Source organism: Anabas testudineus, chromosome 4 (assembly GCF_900324465.2).
Source record: "Anabas testudineus chromosome 4, fAnaTes1.2, whole genome shotgun sequence".
In the NCBI taxonomy this organism is placed as follows: domain Eukaryota; kingdom Metazoa; phylum Chordata; class Actinopteri; order Anabantiformes; family Anabantidae; genus Anabas; species Anabas testudineus.
Genome location: NC_046613.1, coordinates 7,067,568 through 7,089,639, shown reverse-complemented (window position 1 = coordinate 7,089,639; position 22,072 = coordinate 7,067,568). Strand labels below are relative to the sequence as shown.

General features: G+C 41.3%; 3 protein-coding genes across 4 annotated transcripts in view; 1 reads left to right on the top strand and 2 right to left on the bottom strand.

The window, feature by feature from the left end:
* Positions 1–250: 250 nt before the first annotated feature.
* LOC113152230 (GTPase IMAP family member 8-like) lies at positions 251–5,939 on the bottom strand. The gene is made up of 6 exons (XM_026345356.1): positions 5,785–5,939; positions 4,106–4,825; positions 3,320–4,015; positions 2,108–2,875; positions 1,849–2,016; positions 251–1,765 (listed from the first exon to the last, which is right to left on the bottom strand). The coding sequence occupies exons 1-6, from the start codon at positions 5,798–5,800 to the stop codon at positions 1,581–1,583; spliced, it is 2,553 nt and encodes an 850-aa protein (XP_026201141.1). The 5' UTR covers positions 5,801–5,939; the 3' UTR covers positions 251–1,580.
* Positions 5,940–7,975: 2,036 nt separating this feature from the next.
* On the bottom strand, positions 7,976–12,746 carry LOC113152264. Its single transcript, XM_026345406.1, has 8 exons — positions 12,672–12,746; positions 12,522–12,594; positions 11,617–11,655; positions 11,157–11,401; positions 10,385–10,406; positions 10,236–10,277; positions 9,175–9,259; positions 7,976–9,052 (listed from the first exon to the last, which is right to left on the bottom strand). The coding sequence occupies exons 2-8, from the start codon at positions 12,550–12,552 to the stop codon at positions 8,890–8,892; spliced, it is 627 nt and encodes a 208-aa protein (XP_026201191.1). The 5' UTR covers positions 12,553–12,594; positions 12,672–12,746; the 3' UTR covers positions 7,976–8,889.
* A 2,323-nt stretch (positions 12,747–15,069) lies between these two features.
* The window catches only part of LOC113152218 (capping protein, Arp2/3 and myosin-I linker protein 3-like), a 29,594-nt gene continuing 22,591 nt past the window's right edge, over positions 15,070–22,072 (top strand). For both annotated transcript variants that reach the window (XM_026345326.1, XM_026345325.1), the window contains exons 1-4: positions 15,070–15,164; positions 18,052–18,146; positions 21,000–21,050; positions 21,149–21,208. In XM_026345326.1, coding sequence (XP_026201111.1) covers positions 15,107–15,164; positions 18,052–18,146; positions 21,000–21,050; positions 21,149–21,208 — 264 coding nt within the window. In that variant the 5' untranslated portion in view covers positions 15,070–15,106. The remainder of the gene's footprint in view (positions 15,165–18,051; positions 18,147–20,999; positions 21,051–21,148; positions 21,209–22,072) is intronic.

Here is a 22,072-nt window from a genome sequence, read left to right as displayed (position 1 = left end):
AGGAAACTGCAAACTGCAGCTGTGATGTTAAACTGACTCACTGTTGTTTGACATGGACATGTACTTTATATTTATATATATATATATTAAATCCTGCAAGAGCTGCTTAAAACATGTAAAGTAGATTACAGTGCTTTTCAAAACCAACACTAGGTAAGTCAGGTTATCTCAAAACCTTTTTATCTTTGTCTTTGTCAAAGACTATTATAACAGATAAAAAGATTTTAACACAGACTGCAGTACAGAGATGTTGAAGTTTTTCAGTAGATCATTTTAATGTAAAATATACGTTCACCATTTGTGAATAAGAAAACACACTGAACATCTTTATTAGACCTTGAGGAAACATGTCATGTGTTTTGTTGTCTATAAGCAACTGGTTTGATCACAGAACTTCTACTTTAAAAAAATCACTTGTTATATTGACTTAAACATTACACCCTAAAAACAGTTTTGAAACTGTAATTTACTTTTCCATGATAATAACATACTCCCAACTGACATGACATATTGAACAGTAACAATGCTTTAATATAGAAAGCTCGGAAAGGTCAACGTGCCATACAGATATTGGCTGTTGTACTGTGGCACTGATTTGCACTCATGTGCCACAAAATTATAAAACACAAAATATATCAATTAGACAAATGTTACTCATAAAAGGACTTGTGACTCGTAACTGCAGACAGAGTCAGTGGAAAATGAGCTCTGTTGTTCTGGGGGCCTCTTCAGCAAATTAGTAAATTAAACAGCTTAAAGAAACAGTTTAAAGAAAATCAGAGCAATCCATTGGAATAAGGAGACTCCTGAGGTATGTATTGATTTGTAAGAGGGTGAAGTGTGATGTGTTTGGATCCTTTATCCTATAGAATATCCTCCTCTGACAGACAACAGACACTCTCAACATGAGGGGAAACGTAGCACAGGAAAAGAGGCAACTAAAATACATGTTCAATGTATTCACCCATTGGTTCAAACAACACTTTCAAACAACATTCGGGCTTAAATAAAGAGGACACATCAGTCTTATTTACAATAATAATAAAAAAGCACAGAAAGAAAAGCATTCTTTACGTCTTTAAGTAACATAACAACTGATGTTTCGATGCAGAAATGTGGCGTCACAGAGGAACTTACTCTGGTACCACCGAGCCCGGCGCCATGGCTCATTTATTTATTTATTTATCTAGTAAGGTCCGTCTTTTTTTTTTTTTCTGTCATTGTAGAAAACGTTTGCACTCTGAGAGTAAATTGCAAAGATTTAATCTTTCCTTTTTCGAAATAGAAAAATGTGCACATTGTGTGATAAATATTTATTATCTCAGTGGGAAAATAAAAATGTTGATTTTCCTTGAATAATAATAATAAAAAAGCATCAGAGATATAAGTGACTTTTGTTCATCACAGTGGGCAACGACAAACACGAGTCACAAACTCAGTTCTTTCACTTTTTGGCCATTGCCATTGTTGCTATAAGTCACGATAAATGATTAATTAATTAAAAATGTCATAAGTGCAAATAAAACCCGCTCTTCTCTGTTACCTCAGCCCACTGAGACAATATTAATTATCATTCTTAATTATGCATCACACTGATTATCGGCCTCTCTGTAAAAGTCCTCATTCTGTGGCAGCACAGACTTGTACCCTGACGTCTGCGAGAAGTTGAGCGTTAGCTGGTTCTCCACGTTTGTGTCGATCTGAAGCGTCGACAGCCAACACAGAACCTTTTCAAAGTCGCTGGTTGAATTTCTGTCTTCTTTCACTGTAAATAAAACCCATCATTTGACTTTAGGATATATAGGCACTGCTATGAATGCACGTGATCATAATACTGTTTTTACTTACTCTCAGGGAGCAAGATGTCGATGCTGCTCCGAAGTAGCTCTGTGGATTTCATGATGTTTTTATCCAGCTTTTCAATTTCCTGGCTGATTTTTGCGCCTATATTTGACTCCTTCTCCTTTTGATCTTTCATCCTCTGACCAAAGCTCCTGTTTCTGATTTTGTCAGCAACTAAAAGTGGTCATGAAAGCACATGATTAAAACTAGAACATTTTATTTTATTACAGGAAAAAACTACTTTCCATCACAGCATAATACTCACTCAGCGACTTGGATTTAGTTTCCCTGATCTCAGCTTGCAGCTCAAGGAGTTTTTCTTTAAAACCTATCAGCAACTCCAGCTCTCTCCTCCTGTACTCCTCTATCAGACGCTGCTTCAGCACATTTTTGAGTTGCCTCCTCTTGAATTTCTCTTCAATTCCCAGATGGATGTCATACATGTCTGGGCAGAAGAGCTGACCGTTGTTCCCTGCCACCATTTCCTCTATCTTCTCCAGCAGCTCGGTGACCTGGCTCGTGTCATTTTTCTTCATGTTGTTCATGACGTGGTAATTGTTCTTGCACTTGTCTACCAACCAGCGCAGAGCACTGTGCTCCCTCTCGATGTGCTCCTCTGCAGACCGGTCTGCTAGTTTGTCTCCGTATGTGAACAGGACCATTGTGTGTTTCCAGACGCTGTCATCATAGAGGCTCATGTGATTCTCTAGTGCCATTTGCTGAACATCTCTGAACGTCATGTCCAAGGGAATAACCAGCAGGACAGCGTGAACCCCTAGAGGGCTCAGTGACAGGCCTCGGACAATTTCTTTGTCCAGATCCTTGGTGCAGCGGGAGCAGTCCTCCCACCAACCCGGGGTGTCGATGACTTTGATCAGTCTCCCAGCAACTTCCGCCTCCTGCACTTGACAGAGCTTGTTCTCACAGGTGGTGAACACTTCTTTACGGAGGAGGTTGTTTCCTGTTGTACTCTTTCCATTCGTCTTCTGACCGAGCATCACTATCCTCAGCTCCTGTAACCTATTTCTGGAATCTAGAAGAAACAAGTGTCATTATAGGGATACAGACCACAGTGTGTGTGTGTGTGTGTGTGCTACAAAACCCACAAACAGGCCTAGTGATTCAAAGCAGCAACATAAGTGAGTTCATCCTGCTGCATGTTGGCTCTTAGCTGTGCTGACACCTTCTTCTGATGCTGTATATATATCGTGTTATGAGCCCAGCATCCACCTGCAGGTTCTGAGTCTACGTTACCTGAGGGATGAGTTATTATCGTCACTCCCTACTCCCTGCTGTGCTTATTTGGATTTTTTCCCTCGTGGGAAGTGATAAGGCCAAGAGCTTAGACGGCAAACTTCAGGGCTGTAAATACTCTTCACTTGCTTATTATCTATTTTGTGAAATTGTCCTATTTGAACTGAAGAATTGAAGAATTCTAGGCTAGTTGACACTAATACTAGAGGACTCTGAACCATACCTGCGAGGCCTTTTCTTTTGGTCTTTACTCCAATTTTCCTCCGTCCTGCTCCTTCTTCTACTCTTCTTCTTCTTTCTTCAATGTCAAGAAATATCTGTTTGTCTGGAATAAAGCAGTAGGACCCGTTTCCAGCTGCTGTCCCAGTGATTTTCTCCAGCAGCTCTGTGATTTGAGTACCATCATCAGGATTCTTGTTATCAATGACATGATATCTGTTTTCGCACAGTTCAATAAGGGACTGCAAGGCCTCTCCTTCCCCTTCGATGTACTCCTCTATTGTGTGTGTTCCCAGCCAGTCTCCTCTGGTAAAAATGACCATGGTGCGTCTCCACACTCCTTTCCCAAGAAGCTCCACGTGTGTTGTCACGGCTTCTAAGTGATTGGCATTGAAGGAGGCATCTGCATCTACGACCACCAGGAAGACATGGGGCCCAGGTGGACACAGGAACACGCTGAGCCTCAGTTCATCTTTGATTGCTTCAGGCGTGTCAGACGCAGCGAAGCCTTTCCACCAACCTGGCGTGTCAACAACTGTGATTTCAGTTTTACCCCTGGCACCCTGCTGGGCCACTGAGTGTGCTGTTCGTTTCCCACTTTCTTGTGCTTTGATTCCAAATATGGCATTTGCTACTGAGGTTTTTCCTACGCTGCGGCTTCCCAGGAGAATCATGCAGAGTTTTTGGATGGGTTTCATCTCTGTATCAAAAGACAAACCAAAGCTTGATTAGTCATGGAGTTTAGAAGTACAACACAACACAGGATGTGCTTTCTTTTTGTCATACTCACCTGAAATGAGACTTTCAATTTGTCTTCTGTATTCCTCAGCCCTCCTTCGTCTCTTTTCTGCCCTTACAGCCACTTCTTGCTGCTTCTCTTTGATAATGTAAAGCATCTGTTCGTCTACCTTGTAGTATCTGCCGCTGTTGCTCCACACCATCTCATCGATCTTCTCTAGCAGCGTTGTGACCTGAGACAAATCGCTTTTTTCCTGGTTATTAAACACATGATACCTGTTGCTGCATCTTTCTATTAACCACTTGAGTGCATCTCCCTCACTCTCAATGTGTTCCTCTATTGTCCCTTCCCCAAGAAAATCCTCACAGGTGAACAGCACCATGGTGAATCTCCACGCCTGCTTCCCCAGGAGCTTCATGTGGGCCTCCACCGTGCTCCTCTGCTCCACAGAGAAAGCCGAGTCTATGGGAATGACAAGGAGAAAAACGTGTGGTCCAGGCGGACACTTGCACACATTGAGTTTGAACCTCTGCTTGTTCCCCTCTGGGATCTCTGTGAGGGAGCGAGAGTTGCTCCATCCTGGAGCGTCCACCACAGTGAGCTTCCTGCCGTCTACCACTTCATGTCTCACTTCTGACTGAGCCGTTCTGGTTCTGCCACACTCAAAGCTTCCCTTTCTCAGTATGGTGTTGCCAGATGAACTCTTGCCAGCCCACCTTCCACCAATGAGGATCAGTCTGACCTCAGACAGAGTGATGCTCTCTTTACCCCCTGAAAAGCAAATAAACACATGACCATATTACCAAGATGTGAAATTTATTAATGTTGTGAAACTGCTTCCTTGGTTTGACGATAAGTCATTTTGTGTTGATGAAATTGTTGTGGAAATGTTCTTAAAAAGAAGTCAGCGAACCAGAAAACCTATCCACAGTCAACTACGGAGGGGAGTGCAGTTTGTCAGTTTAAGTGCGAAAATCACCAAAACTAAAGTGACAGGGTCACTCGAGGTGTCTCTGTTGATTTAGATGATTGACGCGAGAGCAATGCTCTTGTAAACCTGTGCTATGCTGCTGTTGTTCAGAGTTATTTTTGACTTGGACTAATCCTTTGTAATTTGAGGGTCTGTATCTGAAGAATAAAATCAAACGGAGACAAAAACTGTGACACATTTTAAGACTGACCCTGAACCCAAAGCAAAAAAAAAAAGACCAACAAAATCAGTGCAGAATGAGTCATGACTTCCCACTGTCTCTTGTGCTGGTTGTGCGGCACTATTAGTTCAGCAAACAATAAGATTGTATGACAGTTTTCTTTTCCATTTCAAGTAACTATGGGGCGGAGTTTTACCGTAAGGAAGCTGGTGGTAAGGAAGCAGGTTTTCATGTTATCACTGAGCCAAGTTACTGCTTTGCTGTTGTTTTTCTCAAAATGCATAATCAATTTAACATGTGTTATTGCTTGAAAATGCTTGAAATTTATTAAATTGCTGCATCCTACACACCCCTTCAGCATATGCATGTTTTTACACGTCTTTCTGTGTTTAAACAAGCTGACTTTATTCTAAAAGAGATGTGCATGTTGCTTTGAACATTACATGCTGCAATGTAGTATTTAATACAACATACAGTATGAAGTCCCTGTTATAAAAATGTACTCAAGCTTTAAGTTACTGCATCTTGAAACACTTTAAACTCTGCAGTTTATCTTTAACATCACTATAATCTACTCACCAAGGTTGTTTTCCATTTTCTCTGCTATTCCCTTTTTTTTTCAGCAGATCTTGGAGTGGATGAAGTTTGTCTCCTGAGAAAAGCATTTACTGTAAGACGTGTATTTACTGTTCTGAGTGCTCTACCACACTGTCTTGGGGACTGGAATTGTTATGGTATGAAAAAGCCTGGTTGCAAAACTGGTTTTACTCTCATTGTTTAATGATCATTGGCATGAACGTGTGTGCTGTTGAAAAAACAGCATCATGTAACACTGGATCACAACCCTCTGCAGAGGACAACACGTTTTTTAACATTCCCCTTCGATCTGATTTCCAACATTTGTACCTGTAACTTTAACTAACGTCTTTCCAGGCTGGGGAAGATTCATTTAATGAGCATTAACTTAATTAGGGCATTAACATTGAGGCTAAGTGTGAGGAGGTCTTGTGTGACTACACTATCCAGCCGCTTCCTCACAGAACTGTTATCATGCCTGATTTTGTTGCACAACCGATCCTAGAATATAATAGTAAATAATAAAAATAACAGCTATCACAGTTCACCCACTCCGTCTCAATCATGCCTTTATTTTGTTAAGCTTCCCACTTCCTGTTTCCTCACTTTATCTTGTCCCCTTTACTCCAGAGCCTGCCCCGCCTTTCCCTTTGTTCCTGCTCCACACCATTGCACCTTCCACGGCCCTCTCACCTCCAATTTCACCAGTCGATACCTCCAGTAAACAGGTATATACTGTACACCCCTCCTGATGTTCACCAGACTGTCTTCAGTGCTCATCCATCAACACCCTAACTCATACCTTCTTCCTCTCTGCTCTGTCTGCTCGAGCCTCTTGCCCTGTTACTACTTACCGTCTGCTTTGGCTCCATGTAAATATGAAGGACAACACAGACTGCAAAGAGATTAAAGAGCTGTTGTTCAATAACCCACTCTTACTCATGTTGTCGATGTCTGTAACCTCTTCTGTGTTTGATCAAAAAGCTCTTGGAGTGAGATGTCACAGATGTCCTGGTACTACCTCCTGCCTTTGGCGTTATCATAGCTGATTAGATGCTTCTCATTGTTAACCTGGGAATAGTCTTTAACTGAACACTTTAAATATTAATTACAATTATTTTTAAGACTGGAGCACACCGCCTCATCAGCACTGCGGTATAGTGCCAGCCTCTGTCTGGCCGATTCACTCTCAAAATCTAAAGGTCAGACATGCTTCCTGGGCACCATTCACTCCAATCAATTTGTTCCTATTTGCACAAACCCTGCTCTCTCCCACCTTGTTCTTCTCCAACACTGCAGTGGCAACTGTGGACCAGTCTACAGCTGCTGCTTGGCTTTTGACTGGTTAGTTCAACGTATGTTATAAATAAATTGACTTGTCTTGCTATGACTTGAGTGCAGGACAGAGGCTGAAGGAACAGATGATACTTGGAGGGTGATGAGAAGAAAACTGCTTGAAGACTGACTGATGACTGGCAGCATAGACTTTCAGACATATGCAGACATGTTTACACAGCAGTTCAAACTCAAAGAATCCAACATTTTAAAACCAGGTTAGGTTGAAAAAAATGAATAGCATCTACATGTTAAAATGCTTTGAGGATTGAACTCAGACCAGTCTCTGATGTTTTTGCAGAGGGAAGCAGATTTGCTTTCAGCATGAATTGTTATGCTGAAGGGCTGCTGTATTAATTTTAATATCTGTCCAGCCCTGTCACCCCCTTGTGCCAGAGTATATCTCTGGGAACTGAGATCAGAATTTCTTCCTAAACCCGTGAAATGCTTTTCTACACGATTTTTGGCACGATGACTGCATCTGCATGCATAATCAATAGTGATGCATTATTATTTATGATAGTTCCTTGCTGCCCATACTCGTCTCTGCCCCCTCAAATATACTTCTCATAGCAGTCCTTCCAGTAAGTAAGTATGTGCTCAGAGACAAATCTGATCACTGATGCAACCAACATTTTGAACATTATCAGAAATGGGTACATTTACTTTTTATTTCAGGAGCAAATTGCACATTTATCAACATTAGTGTAAATGTACCAGTGTTAGCCAGAATGCTGATTTTCAACTGTTGCCTGTTGTCAATTAGTTTTCATCTCAAATTTGCTGCTAAAAAAAGCTAAAATCATCTTTAACCACCCCCAAAGGAAATAAATAGTAAGAGAACTGTAAATGCTCGGTAGCACATTTAAGTAAGTTTAATCACAACCAAAGATACACTGCCGTACGAATGTTTATTTTAGCTGTGTCTTCTGTAGTTGTTTCCTGGGTCTAAAACATCTACAAAACAATTCAAGTATGTTAATAAAAAGAAAGAAAGTTAATGGTCATTATAATCGAAAACAGCACAAATAATAACGAAAATAAAAAGGTCATTTGGCCATTTGGCAACACAACAGAGAAAAAAATTCTGTAAAATACATAATGTATAGTGAGAGAGGTCAATGTCAGGAAGCCCATGAAGTACAAACAATTACTTAATAATGTACGTTCACTAAAATTTCATATAAATATACTTATATTTATAGAGGTTTATTACATTTTATAGAACTTGGGGCAGAGGATTCATTGCTACTTGTGACCATTTTTATGAACAGATAAGTTGTTGGGCTGGGATGAGTTGCTCATATCCATCAATAGTTAATATATGGCTAAATTCAATTATAAAGTTAAATTAAATAACAAACATGACTGATCAGGAAACAAACTTTATATTAAAAAAAAAAAGGTTTTCAATTTTCTAGCTAAAACTGAGATTTTTTTTTTTTACAATTTGATATGATATCAATGAATATCTGTGCTTAATGCTTTTTATGTGTTTCATGTAGGAAAATATATATTTTGTCTTTTTAATACTAAGCTAAGTTTTCTTATGTGAAACAATTTAAAGATTTATAATATTTCTACCCTCAGCAAACAGCGACAGGTCTACAAACCACAAGCAGGTCACTGGTGACAATTTAAAAACAGAAAAGGGCCTAGAATAGATCATTGCATCACCATCAAAAACGCTGGGATCTCATGATGATGTGATCAGTCAGTGCTGCTTCTTTTAGAATCAGCACTAGCTGAACTATTTAGTTCTTTCGTTATGTTTCATGTACCAGGGTATAACTGCTTATCCATCAGACTGGACATCTCCATCCAGGACAGTTCCCACTGTACCTCTGACACGTCCTGCATGGTCGCAGGAATCGCCACTGCTGGTACTTCAGGCTTGAAAACCGGCCAACAGCTATGAGTGTGACGCATCTGGGACCTTTAAACAAACACATTAATTAATGAAACATCTAATGATCCATCTGTTCTTTATGTTCTCTTTATGCCAGATTATATAATGTTTCCAACAGAAAGTGAGAAGCTAAGGGAGCTGTAACGTACCTGTAGTGACAAACTAGCCACACAGTTAGAGGAATGAGCAACACTAGTACAACCCCACATGAAACAATGATCCATTTCCAGGAGCCTGGTGGTGAGAACATTTGTTTAAATGGGTCAGGATCATGGTAGAATGAAGTTTTACAGTACTGAAACTACATCTCTACTACTCTACGTCATACAGCCTAATTTGTCAGAGGCAGCTGGAGTCCCATCAAAATACAAATACAAAATAGAAATTATAGATGGAACATGAAGTGAGTCTACTGCATAGGTTAAAAATGTAATTGAAAAATATTTGTCCCTTTAGATCTCTATATACAGTATATACAGTAGATACACTGTAAGTCCTGATCATATACTGTATTTTGCATAGATCAGCCCAGAAATAATACAGTACATCAATGACGAGACATTTTAGTTACTAAGTGATTGCCAACTGTGCTATTTACCTCTGGCTCAAACTTTAGCTATATCCCCATAGGCCAAATGTAGCCATTCATCACCAGGGTTTACTGGGTTCTTGGTGCCACTTGTTTAGAGATTAATAAGCTTTAACTGCCTAACAAATTGAAGAGCTGCAGAGCATCCAGACGAAAATCAATTTATGAACCTCTTATGATTACATCTTGAAGCTTGATAGCTCATTAGAAAATGAGAAACCCATGATGTGTAATGAATGTGTTCTCACCTTCTAATAAGACAGTGTCAATTAATGAATGATTCAGTGAATGTTTAAAGGTTTATAACAGTATCTATATTATTATGCAGATGTAAAGGGGTTGAATTCTTCATTGGAGACAGATTCCTGGTGAATTTAATATCTTAATTCAAACCCAAGGCATTAGGAGAACCTGGTAACCAAAACATTGTCCTCAAAAATGGGCTGTTTTGGATATATTAAGGATTAATAAATGGTTTCATGACCACTAACTTCATAAAGAATGATTTATTAGACTTATTAGAAAACATGAACCTTTTTGTTTTTTCCTGAAATTAAGGTAATGTTGAATTTCCCTGCAGGAGTAGCAGTAGAATATATTAATAACCCAAAATAATCTCACCACTAGGGGGGGCTGGTGTCTCATCTGTTGATGTTGAGTTGCCTAAAAGACACAACAATTGAAATCATTCATGGAGCCACTTGAACTAATATTGCATAAAGCAGAATGATGACTATTAAAATGAAATGCAATAAAGCAGTTCAGTTAACCTTGGACAACTCTCAACAAGATCTCTTATAATAAATAATAATAATAAATTTATTTATAGAGCACTTTTCTAAACATATGTTACAAAGTGCTTCACAAGACAGACAAGAAACACATGTAGCCCAACAAGATCAACTTGAGCAAGCACTAGGCAAACAGTGGAGAGGAAAAACTCCCCCTAGGGGAAGAAACCTCCAGCAGAACCAGGCTCAAGTTAAACGGCCATCTGCCTCGACCGGATGGGGAGCAGGAAACAGCTATACAAACAAAACAATAATACAAACAACTACCACATCGGTCCTTGGGGAGACCAGTTCCAACGTAAAGACATTGTAATCTAATGGAGAGTCTTCCCAAGGACCGATTTGTTTTAGCTTACAGAAGATCGCAAAAGGCTCGCCGGTAGAGGTATGTTTTAAGGAGAGTTTTAAAAGATGTTACTGAGTCAGCTGATCTTATATGCTCGGGTAAGCTGTTCCAGAGTTTAGGGGCTCTAACTGAAAAGGCTCTGTCACCTCTAGTAGTCATTCTGACATTGGGGACATACAGAAGATTTCTACCAGAGGATCTCAGGCTACGTGCAGGCTCATAAGGCTTTAAAAGCTGGGATAAATAGCTGGGGGAAAGGCCATGCAGAGCTTTAAAAGTTATTAATAAAATCTTAAAATCAATCCTAAAAAATACTGGCAGCCAGTGTAAGGAAGCTAATACAGGAGTGATGTGATCATATTTTCTTTTTCTAGTTAAGAGTCTTGCAGCTGAATTCTGAACAATCTCTTGACTCTCCATCTTTCTGTCCTGAGATGCACACTTGTAGAGGCCTATGTCTTCCTGTGTCACATTCTCAATAGTCATAGTTATTACTCTTTCTGAACTGGATGAATTGTAACTGTGAATTTCTTTTCCATTTTTAAAGAAGGTTGTTTTATTGGGGCTGCCGGTCCGGTACTGACAATACAGGACCACTTTATCACCCATAAACGCAGGGGAGGGTAGAATCCTCAAGGTGATGTTGCCATCTGTGGGAAAAAAACAGTTGCCATGAATAACTTCTCCCTCCTTATTTTACATATAGTAACAGGAACAACAAATTTAAACCCTCAGTCTGTGATTTATGATACGCTGTGTAAAACACAATATTTATCACAAGCTTCGCCAAAAGCATTCTGACATGTAAATGTGCATGAGACAGGTGTACAGCCTTTCCCCATGTGGTTTGCTTCTCTGCCGGTACCTTCAGATGTAGAAACTTGGAGAATAAATGTGGCTACACCTGAAAAATAGAAAAACAGATTCATACAAACATTTCATAACATCTCTTCCTCGTATCCTCATATTCTACAGCACCAAGGTTTGCTCCTGTCGCACTGGAGGCACTTTGGGTGCAGTATGTTCAGTCTACAGTCTACTATGTCAATCAAGAGTCAAATGTGTGTAGTCTCTGCAGAGGATTTTATGCATCTAACAGCAACAAATTAGACTGAACAACAGTCTTTCGTTCTGCTCACACATTGACTCTGTTGAAGGCACTGGCTATTCTGCAGGAAAACAGCTTTTTTTTTGTTTGTTTTTTTTCACAAAACACACACAGCCATAGTGCTGCCAAATTGTGAGCTCCCTATTCCTTAATGAGGCTGTTTAGACACATCATCCCCATGGGAACAGAAGGAATGCACAGAAATCTCCACGAGTATGTTCCTGTTAGACATCCATGCCATCCACATGCATATAGTACTGCAACTACTACAGTCATAGTCTGAAACATAACTCAAGGCTGTCAACAATGAAATAGCAAACACAACAATTTGGCAGCCACGTCCAAATCATTTCCCTTAGCCCTATTCATATTCTGTCTAGTACACATCATTTTAATTTAGCACAGACAGACAGAAAACTCCAGCTGCAGGCTAACAGCCCAGGAAAATTTACAACCCTGCATACCATGCTACTGGTATCTGCAGCAAATAAGAGCTGTTTGGGTCTAAGTCAGCACCACTTTGACAGCTTCTTAAAGTACTTGGACACTGCTTTGTCCACCAGTGGACATTTTTCTAAAGTTAAAACACACGGATTGTTCTTGCAAGTGCGCTCAGCATGAACGTGTGTGTCAGTGAATCAGCTTGGATCTGTAGTACTCACCCAGCAGTGAAGACATAAGGCTGATTTTCATTCTGTTGTGGATTGAAGGTCCAAAATTGGATGTGTATCTTCTCTGTTGGAAGAAAAACAATAATACTTACAGTATTACTTACAGTACTTTTAAATGTATACTATTTAAAGGCGGCTTACTTCATTAGCCCAGTATTGTTTTCCAACACTGAGACAGGGGTTAGTAGTATCTCTCAGGAGGAGTTTCAACTTACTATCACGGCAGATTACAGACAGAGATGGTCATCTTGGTGGAGACATTTCCTTCCTGTGTCAACTAGCTAACAGGCGGAGCCATCAGACAGCACAATCCAGGCAGAACAATAGTATTTCAAAGAGATTCTCACAAAGTTCTCTGATATCATTGTAAGCAGCTGCTCATATATGCAATATCTCAAACCTGCTGCAAATATACAAGTATTTATACACTTCTTAATTAGTTTAGTCCCAAATTAATTGGCTGCTCTTCTTCACATCCTGACATTTCCCAACTCCAGCACTGTATTTTCATGTTTATGAACATATTTCTACCATAGACTGTTCAGAAAGAGGAATTCTACTTGTTCAGGTTGTTAGTTGTCTTTCATGATCCCTTGTTTGCTCTATTTATAGCCTCCTTTTCTTTTCAGCACTTTCTGACATTGATGTTTATTTTTTCTTTGGGGTGCATTTTGTTCTATCCAGTATGATCCAATCAGTTACAATCACATAACGTTTTGGGAAATCAGATGAGGGCAATCACAACCCCCAGCCAATTTTTAAGCTACGCCAGTGGGACAGTCCACCACTTTGGTCCAGACTGAATCTGAACAAATATGGGATGGATTGCCACAGAGACAGTAATGGCACCCTGAGAATGAATCCAAATGACTTTAGTTATTCCCTGACATTTTATCTAATGCCACTAGCAGATCAAGGTTTTCATTCATTCTGTGAAATGTCACAAAATCTAATGGAGGGACTGGGACAAAATTTCATACAATCATGGTCTGCAGAGAATGAATCTTAATAAAACACCACCAGCAGGCGGACATTCATGGTTTTGAGTGAAAAGTTCTGACAAATATTGGATGGATTGCTAAACACACATTTGGGTCCCCTTCAAGATGAATTGTGATAACTTTGGAGATTCGTTCACTTTGAATTAGGTTACTGTGGGATAGTTACTGGCACAGTTAATGGCACCATTACAAGAGGTTCTGGTATGTTCCTGTGGGACAGTCTCAATATGTAGCTGAGACTATCCTGTTTATTGCAGTTAACATTACTGTTTGTCAGCCATACAAGTATCTTGTCAAACTCTTATTAAGGGAAAGTCAGAGAACAAGTAAAAAAGGCAAAAGGTCCCGAGGTTAAGACAAATCTCCCGAAATAGGCAGAGAAACCAAAGGCAGCTGATGAAAAGAGGGACAAGAGTTGGGTGGGTGGATCCTGGACCTGGATAAAAGAGGTGCAGGAGACTTTAAGTGGGCAACGGCTTATTAGAAAGCCACAGAGCAGAAGAGGTCATGTGGCAGAGCTGGTTGGTAGGATGGTGACTTAGGAGGGGAATTTACCAAGTTGCATGATCAGGAAGCTGACAGCAAACGCAGGTCTTCACTGGATGATGAACAGAAGTCTGGCAGTTAGGATAGACTAATCCAGGAGGGTGAGCAGAAGACCTGGGTCAAAGCTGGGACCCTTCCTAAACCCGTGGTTCAGTGGCAAAGATGGTTGATAAATTGTTGGCTGTCAGCTGAAACAGACGACCGGTGATGTGGTGGAGCATCAAATGAGAGACAAACAGGATGTTTGTCATGGTGCTGGGCAGAGGAGGCTCTGTGAGCTCTGTGGGCAGTGGAGGCAGCTGAGAGGACATGGACGGGGTCATGCTTTTCATACCTTCTGGGAAGGGCAAGATGAGTCCCTGGGCATCAGGTCAGTGTGTGCAGGACACAATCAGGTAGTTGGAAACAGAAGGAAAGTCTGAACACATGAAGTCCAGTAAATGAGGCAGATCCAGGTAGAATGAGTCCACAAACCAAACTGGAAACCAGGAATCATGACAAATGTCAATGTTACCATTAACTGTGTGTAAAAAACAAACAGGGACGACTCTCAGTTTCCTGGGTGTTGGGGGTTGCTGCTAGAAAGCAAATGTTGTTCTTCATAATGTTAAGAGGTCAAATCTTTAAAACACTGTGGTCACACTGCACCGTGCTCAGCTTTATTTGGCTGTCTATCAACTTTTGCAGCTGAACTTGTCTGTGCTTTCTCAGGTAACTACAGCTTGCCTCGTTATCTCTCAGTGATCCCCGCCTCTTCTTCCTCATCCTTCCCTCCACCTCTCTGTCCCTCCCTCCACCCCCCCCACCCACCCCCCACCCCGTTGCGCGCACATCCAGCCTCCCAACATCCACAGGGTTTCTTCCAGGAAGCGTTTCAGGCAGTCGGATGCTCTGCTGGAATGCCCGGGCAAGAGACCTTCCTCTCTGTCCATCTTTGAGCGAGCTGGTGAGCCAGTGGGGAGGAGGTGGAGGAGAGAGCAGGAGGAGGAGGAGGAGGAGCAGGGGTGGCGATAAGAGAGAGGAACAGACATGGCTTCTAAGGAGATCACTGCCTCTGGTTTCGTCAGTGTGAGCAAGGATATCACAGGTGGGTAGAGACCGCCGCTTGGTGATTTAGCTGTCGTTGCAGACTGTAACCGTGGTCGTCCCCGGCGTGTGTGCGTTCAGGCTTAGGATGCTTTTCTTCTGCGCGTCTGGCGAAGGCTGCAACCGAACAGACGCATTGGGTGATTGTCATGAGCTACACCTTTTGTATTTAGTCCTGAAGCTTTGCGGGGAGGCTTTGTCCCTGTCAGTGCATGGTAATTAGTCAGTGTGCACATGAATTATTTAACGTGCAAGGAAATATAAATTGCTTTATATCTGCCCCTCGGGGATGATCAGGTAATAAAAACAGCAGCCTTAGGCCAGAGAGGAGATGGGGCGTTGTGGAAATAATGGTGTGCACCCGCGGGACTGACAGGGTTTTGTCCCCTGCACGTTTTTTGTTTATTTGTTTATTTATTTATTTTTTACCAACACACCTATTTACCAGGGCGAGTTCTCCTCCTTAACCCGAAGCACTTAGAGTATCTGATCTTTGTTTTCTGCAGCCGAACCAGCCGGAGCGCTACACTGATTGCGCGCGTGCACGCTCTAAGTGCACGTGCGTGCGAAAGTGAAGCGCGAGGGAGGGCTGATAAAGACAGATGAATCATGCCAAAAAAAAAAAAAAAAAAAAAAACAGGCACCGACTAGACGGAGTTCACAAACGTTGGATGCTTTTTCCTCAAACAGCAACAGCTTACACGTGTCAAAGTCGCAGCCTTGTATTGAAATGGTGCACAAGCTCCACACAGGCGCACAAACACACCCACTGCACACATGCTCAGGGTGGCAGGGGCTCTGCTGCTGTGTTAATTACTCCTAATAGCTCTATTATGCGCACTGTGATGATTAATCCAGTGGAATCCCTGCTTCTTCCTTCAGTCACCTGCCAGGCGACTGCATCGCCCCCCTGCCCTGCCTGCACTCACTGGCACCGGGGCCACCGTGGCCCTGGTGGCTCCTGGCCTGCACAACATCACCTTAATGGGATTTAAGTTGACGTCTCCTCACTGGATGTACTGAGATTATTGTCAGTTGTACTGTATGTTAGGAGCCCGACCTTTTAACATACAGTACTAACTCTCTGAGCCTACTACAGATCCATCATTTAATTAAGACTCCAGTACTACAATATAAAAATACTTAATTACATCCCAAAATCCTGTACTCACAAGTTAAAGTGTCAATAATGTACAAATGTTGTGGGAGATATATCATAATATGTCTGTCAGTTGTAGTTTAAGCAGCATTTTGATGATGCGACTGGTTAAAGTGTTTTTACTTCAAGTTATTAACCATATAAAAGTTCCTTTAACATGCCATTAAAATCTAGCTAAGCAAAAGTGCAACACTTCTCTCTGAAATGTGGTGGAGTGGAAGTATAGAAAGAATATAAATACTCTTAAGGTCCAGTAAATGTGCCGTGTTTGGGTAAATGTAACTAACTACATTCTACCTCTTGAACTTTGCTTAAATGTATGTAAACTTGAAAAACACAAAAACCTCTTCATAATGAAAGAAAAAACCTATTAGGTGTTATTATGTCAACTCCTGTGCCAAATCCCACCGTCCCAGCTTTAGTATTGATTTGCTCATAAACTCATCTGGATGCTGTGCAGCCACTGTAATGGAGAGACTGAATCACGTACAGCTCCTGCCGGCTACTGTACAGCTACTGTATGTTCCTGTGATGGTGAGTTGTGCCGGATGTTCTCGCCCTGTGAGTAAGACAGTTCCTCTGGCGCTGCAGACAGGTTGTGTGCTGTATACAGGTCAGAGGTCGCAGCACTGACAGAGATGCTGTTTGACAGAAACAGTTCTGAGAGAATCATAGATACGCATGCTTGGATGTGTCACGTTGCTCATGAGAGGAGGAAATTACACTGAAGCATATTGTGAAAAATTTGAATGATACCACAAGATACAGTAGTTTAGTAGCAGCATTGTGTGGAAGTCAAAGAGAAAGACCAGTATTACAACACTCATACTGATTGAAATTCAAGAAATTCAGGTAACTTCCCACTAAAAGTTATTGTGTTTTAAAGCACAGACAAAACTCTGTTAGTCCTTTTGGATGTGGTGGATGCATACAGTATATGTGATTTTGCTTTTGAGAGCTTTGTAACTCGTTTTTAATCATCAGGATCCACACAGACAAAGAATTCACCGAATTATTGTATCATCTGAAATGCCAGGACAGGTCTGTTCGAATGAAAGGCTGACGTATCCCCTAGTTATTAGATGATACGTGAATACAGGCCTGTCCACCTAAAGGTCAAGGTGGTAAACTGCCCAGTTTGGTTTGAAGTTGATGGATTAAAATGGCCATCCTAGTGTTTTTGCATGTTCTATGTTATATACTTTGAATTTTGTGTACTTTTGTTTCAAACATAATCATTAACCTATCATGTTTTTATTTCTTTATCTTGTAGCCTATTACATTACTGTATGAAAACCAATGACCATGCAAAGTATTCCTGCACAGTGAGCATCATGCCGCACTTAATGTTGCTCAAAGTGATGTTATTGTTGTATCACCGTGCAGTGCATACTTTCTAAACCAGAGTAGACTTACTGTACTTTTGCATTACCATCAGGCAGTTGCATGATGTAGCATTATAAAAATAAATGCAGGTGGGATTTTTATCTATGATGGATTAATTCAAAAGTAGATTTTCTTTTCCTGTGCTGAAAATGAGAAGGATTTGTGGCTTCCGGGTGTGAAACGACAACACATTCAAAACTCCAAACGACAACAGCATGCTTTGAAAATGTGGAATGGGAAAATGGGATTATTATTAAATTCTATGAAGCGACAAAGACAGACTGAACGAATGCCCTGTTTGCGTGAATGTTCACAACATTATTTATCTCTCTGTCATCTGCAGAAAGTATCAGAAAGGTCATTGAAAAATCATCGATCAAGTTTGTTTGTGGCATCAAGCTTGACAACAAAAACGGCAAAACCGAGGACAGAATACTGGTAAGTTGCTGCTTTCAGTCCATTCGCTGAGGGCTGCGCTGTTTTATTGGGCCTCTGTTATAGTTCCGCTGATGTAAGAGAACACATCTATCCTGCTGCATAAGCAGTCTGGTGCATGCATCATGTATGTACAGTGTCTTTGAAGTTAACCTCCACTGCAGTGTTAATGGATCTCTTCCACAGAGTTGATACCCATCACAGCAAAGGAAGAAACTCTACATAATTTAATATTGGCAGCGCACGTCTTGATTCTGTGGTCATTCACTACATTAGGACCGCTGCCGCTGTTCTGCGACTGCTGTTGGCGGCTTCGCAGAATGAATATTGGATAGAAAGCATCCGTGGGAGCGGCTGTGGATTTCTCTGTGTCTGCGAGCCCCACTGTGGACACAGTGGGGGGGCTGAGCAGCTCAGAGCCTTTGATTTTGGGGTGCTTTCATCAGAGAATATGGGACACAGAAATACAATCTCTGTTTGCATGAGTAAAGCTTAGCCAGCTATCTGGATAAAATCTGGGGCATTAAGTTCTGACACTGTGGACTGAAACATAAAGTGGACATGGGATAAATGTCCTTCTGTGCACAATGCAGCAAATTTTTCATGTGTGCAGAGAGGCACACACCTCATGCTTGCTGCAGTTCACCCACATGGGTAGCACACACACAGCACAGAGCTTTTATTGATTGAGTCCTCCTTTATGTGCCGCATCTAAACCACACGTCTGTATAAGTAAGCTCTTATACAATTCCCAGTCCAACTGCAGTAAAGTCAGTGTGGTTTTTACACTGCTTAAAGACTTGTGACTCCCGTTGCCTCTCCTGCAATCCCCTGATGAACCAGTGAGCTTTCATCCCCAGCCGAGCAGGCTTCTTTGCCTTGGCAGAGCAGCGTTTTCCTTCAATGGCTGCTTTAATGATTCATCTTGTGGTGAGGATGGGCAGTTAGGAGTTATTTCTGCATGTACGGCCTTTGATATTCAGACACTTTGATATGTCTATCTGCCAGAAACATCATTCTCTCTTTCCAATCCATGTCTCATTTACTACTTCCTCTTAAAAGCTCAACTGCTAAGCTAGAGTTCTTGCCCCTGCTGGGTGCACATAAAAGATGGAAAAATAGTTTGTAGTTTGATCAAATGCACTGAGTTCGTGTTTGGGATGGAAAACAGAGCTCAAATGTGTTGTGTTACATTTGTGTGTGTGTGAGTGTGTGCGTTTCACACGATTGTGATTGGAGTCACATGTCACTTCATCTATGTGAACTTTATCCATTATCTATACCACTCATCCTGTGAAGGGCTGCAGGGGGGCTTGAGCCGATCCCAGCTGTCACTTGTACAACCTAGACAGCTCGCCAGCCTCGACACAGACAGCCAATCACAGCTACAAGACATTTAGAGTTTCTAACTCATCTAACCTGCATGTCTTTGGGTTGTAAGAGGAAACCAGAGTACCAGGAGGAAAGCCACACAGGCACGGGGAGAACAAACAAATTCCCCAACAGAAAAGCCACAGCCAGCCAGCAGATCTCAACTCATGACCTTTTAGGTGCCAGCGCTAACCACTTCTCCACTGTCTGGCTGTTGCGTTGCCTTATTTTGAAGGTTTGAATATATGTCTCATTCCAGCACTCCTGCATAATTATCTGCCACAATAAGCATGGTGTGTGTGTGTGTGTGTGTGTGTGTGTGTGTGTGTGTATGTGCGGTCTGTCTTTGATGTGTAATACTTTGAGAAGTCTCTCTCTCTCTTCTGCAGCATCAGCATGATTTACTCCTGTTTACTCGTACTCCGTCTCTTAACTACCACCCGTAACCCCGACTCATCACCGTAATGCGATACAATCTGGTCTTTTTAATCAGCTCCTTCAGACAGTCTTTGAAATGAAATGCAGATCCTCCTCTCTCTCTCTCTCTCTCTCTCTCTCTCTCTCTATCTCACACGCACACTTTGAGTGACTACGTTTCAGGCACCTCACTTGGTGTGTGGGTGTAAGAGGCTGTCAGTGTGGGGTTCTCACAAGCCTGTGTCAAGCTCCGCTCTCCAAAAAACATAACAGTGGAGTGGGAGAGCTATAATTTAATTACCGCTTTTTGCTGGGGAAAGACACATGGGGGTGGGGGCTTTGTCCTCAGGGAGTGTTTTAGCAGGGCCATCAGAGAGAATAGAGTAAATGATTGGGAGCGACGGAGCAGAAGAAGAGAGGAAAAAGAGCAGAGGGCAGAACTCAGGGGCTGGTGGAGAGCAGCAAAATGCCAAAGAATCACTCCTCTTTGTTTGCCTTGCTGTAGCGATACACTGACAATGTTTTCAGGGTTCGCAAAAAGTTACCACTCATGAAAAAGAATCGGGGACAGACCCATTTCTCATTTAGATTGAGATGAACCAACGATCCCATGCACAGCCACTTAGCTACGATACCGTGGCAAAGATGCTGATTTGGTTTATGCTGAATGACCGAAAATTATTGTCTGTCGAGCCCAAAAGCCACACTGCGTGTCTCCAATTAAATAAATGGGCCGCTTTAATGTTTTCCCGCAGCAGATGTAATGTAATCCTAATGAAATTACATCTTGTATTTGTGCGAATGTGATTAAAACATAGCAACATGCTGTCATTTCTCAGCCTGTATCACTGTATGTTAATCTATTAATGTTAGACAACGTGTCTCTGACATACAGGGCTTTTAGCTCGATCAATACATGAATATGGAAAGGACTCCACATTACCCTCTTATCATTACCATGGAAACTCCTGGGACTATTTTCTCCCCATGTGGAGTGTGACTGTGCAGTGAACTTTTCTGCAATCTTGATTTAATTTTCTTTATCCCTCCACCCCTTTATGTATTTAGGTCCTCACAACATGGCGTCTCTATTTCCTCGTGCCAAAGATTCCTGCCAAGGTACTTCTTACCACTGTCTGCAGCTAATGTCCAGTCTGAAGCTTTTCTGTCACAGTGCCAGCTCAGATCTGCATTTTCAAATGTATCTGTAACAACAGGTTGAATCCACGTTCAACTTCTTGGAGATTCAAGCCTTGAATTCGCACCCTGAAAACCAGGTAAATGTAGACTTGAATCTTAATCTTGAATGCTTGATGCTCTCCACTCCACTGTTACAGCAAATAGCCTGTCTGCACTGTTGTACAGTTTGTACTGTTTGCATCATTATGGCCTTCATGCTTTGACAAAGGCATTTTATAAAACAGCTACACTGTCAGTCAGCACGCTCTCTCTGTAAGTTATGGGTTGGATGAAAATTATTAGGGTTGGAAAGAGAAGAGCTCCAAACAGGCAGCATGTTTTTATGTTTTATTATTTTCGTTTTAATTGGTTTTGTTCTTGTAACCCTAATCAGCTGAAAAAGACTCATGTCATAATGGAAACAGATCTAGTAATGTAAATTGATTTAAAGTATAAAACAGAAAATAAATGATTCCATAAAGATCCGTCCACTTCAAGACAGTATTTAGTAGATGCACCTGTTGTAGCAATTACAGCATCAAGCCCATAGATAGATCCCATTCAGATTAGTACATCTGGATGCTGCAATTTTCTCCACCCTTTTTTGCAAAACTGCCTGTGCTGTTGTCAGACTGTACGCTTCAAGTACAGCCACAAATTCCCAACTGGATTGAGGTTGGTCTGTAATAGAGGATAACATTTTCTTTGGCATTTCTCTATTCTAAAATCAGATTAGAATAGGTTCAAAAGACAAGTATTTCCTGGTTTCAACAAAAAAAAGGTTTCTCAAACTTGTTTCTACCTAAACCTAATGACTTTGTTTCTAATAAAATCCTCATGAGTTACAGGATCTGTGTATAAGGTTGCCAGTTGTTTTAGAGTTTTTTTTTTTCACAGCTCCCCCAGTATCTCTGTAATTAGTTGCTGCTGTTTTCCTTGACTAACCTGTTATGAGTATGTTG

What these genes read in the sequence shown, in the direction of transcription:
- LOC113152230 (XM_026345356.1), bottom strand. An exon ending in CAAAAGAAAAGGCCTCGCAG is followed by an intron (nt 2,876 to 3,319) that starts GTATGGTTCAGA and finishes TGTTTCTTCTAG; the next exon opens with ATTCCAGAAATAGGTTACAG. An exon ending in AACTAAATCCAAGTCGCTGA is followed by an intron (nt 2,017 to 2,107) that starts GTGAGTATTATG and finishes GACCACTTTTAG; the next exon opens with TTGCTGACAAAATCAGAAAC.
- LOC113152264 (XM_026345406.1), bottom strand. Translation starts at nt 12,552, where the DNA reads ATGAAAATCAGCCTTATGTCTTCACTGCTGG. An exon ending in CCTTATGTCTTCACTGCTGG is followed by an intron (nt 11,656 to 12,521) that starts GTGAGTACTACA and finishes TCTATTTTTCAG; the next exon opens with GTGTAGCCACATTTATTCTC. An exon ending in CTTGTTGAGAGTTGTCCAAG is followed by an intron (nt 10,278 to 10,384) that starts GTTAACTGAACT and finishes TGTGTCTTTTAG; the next exon opens with GCAACTCAACATCAACAGAT.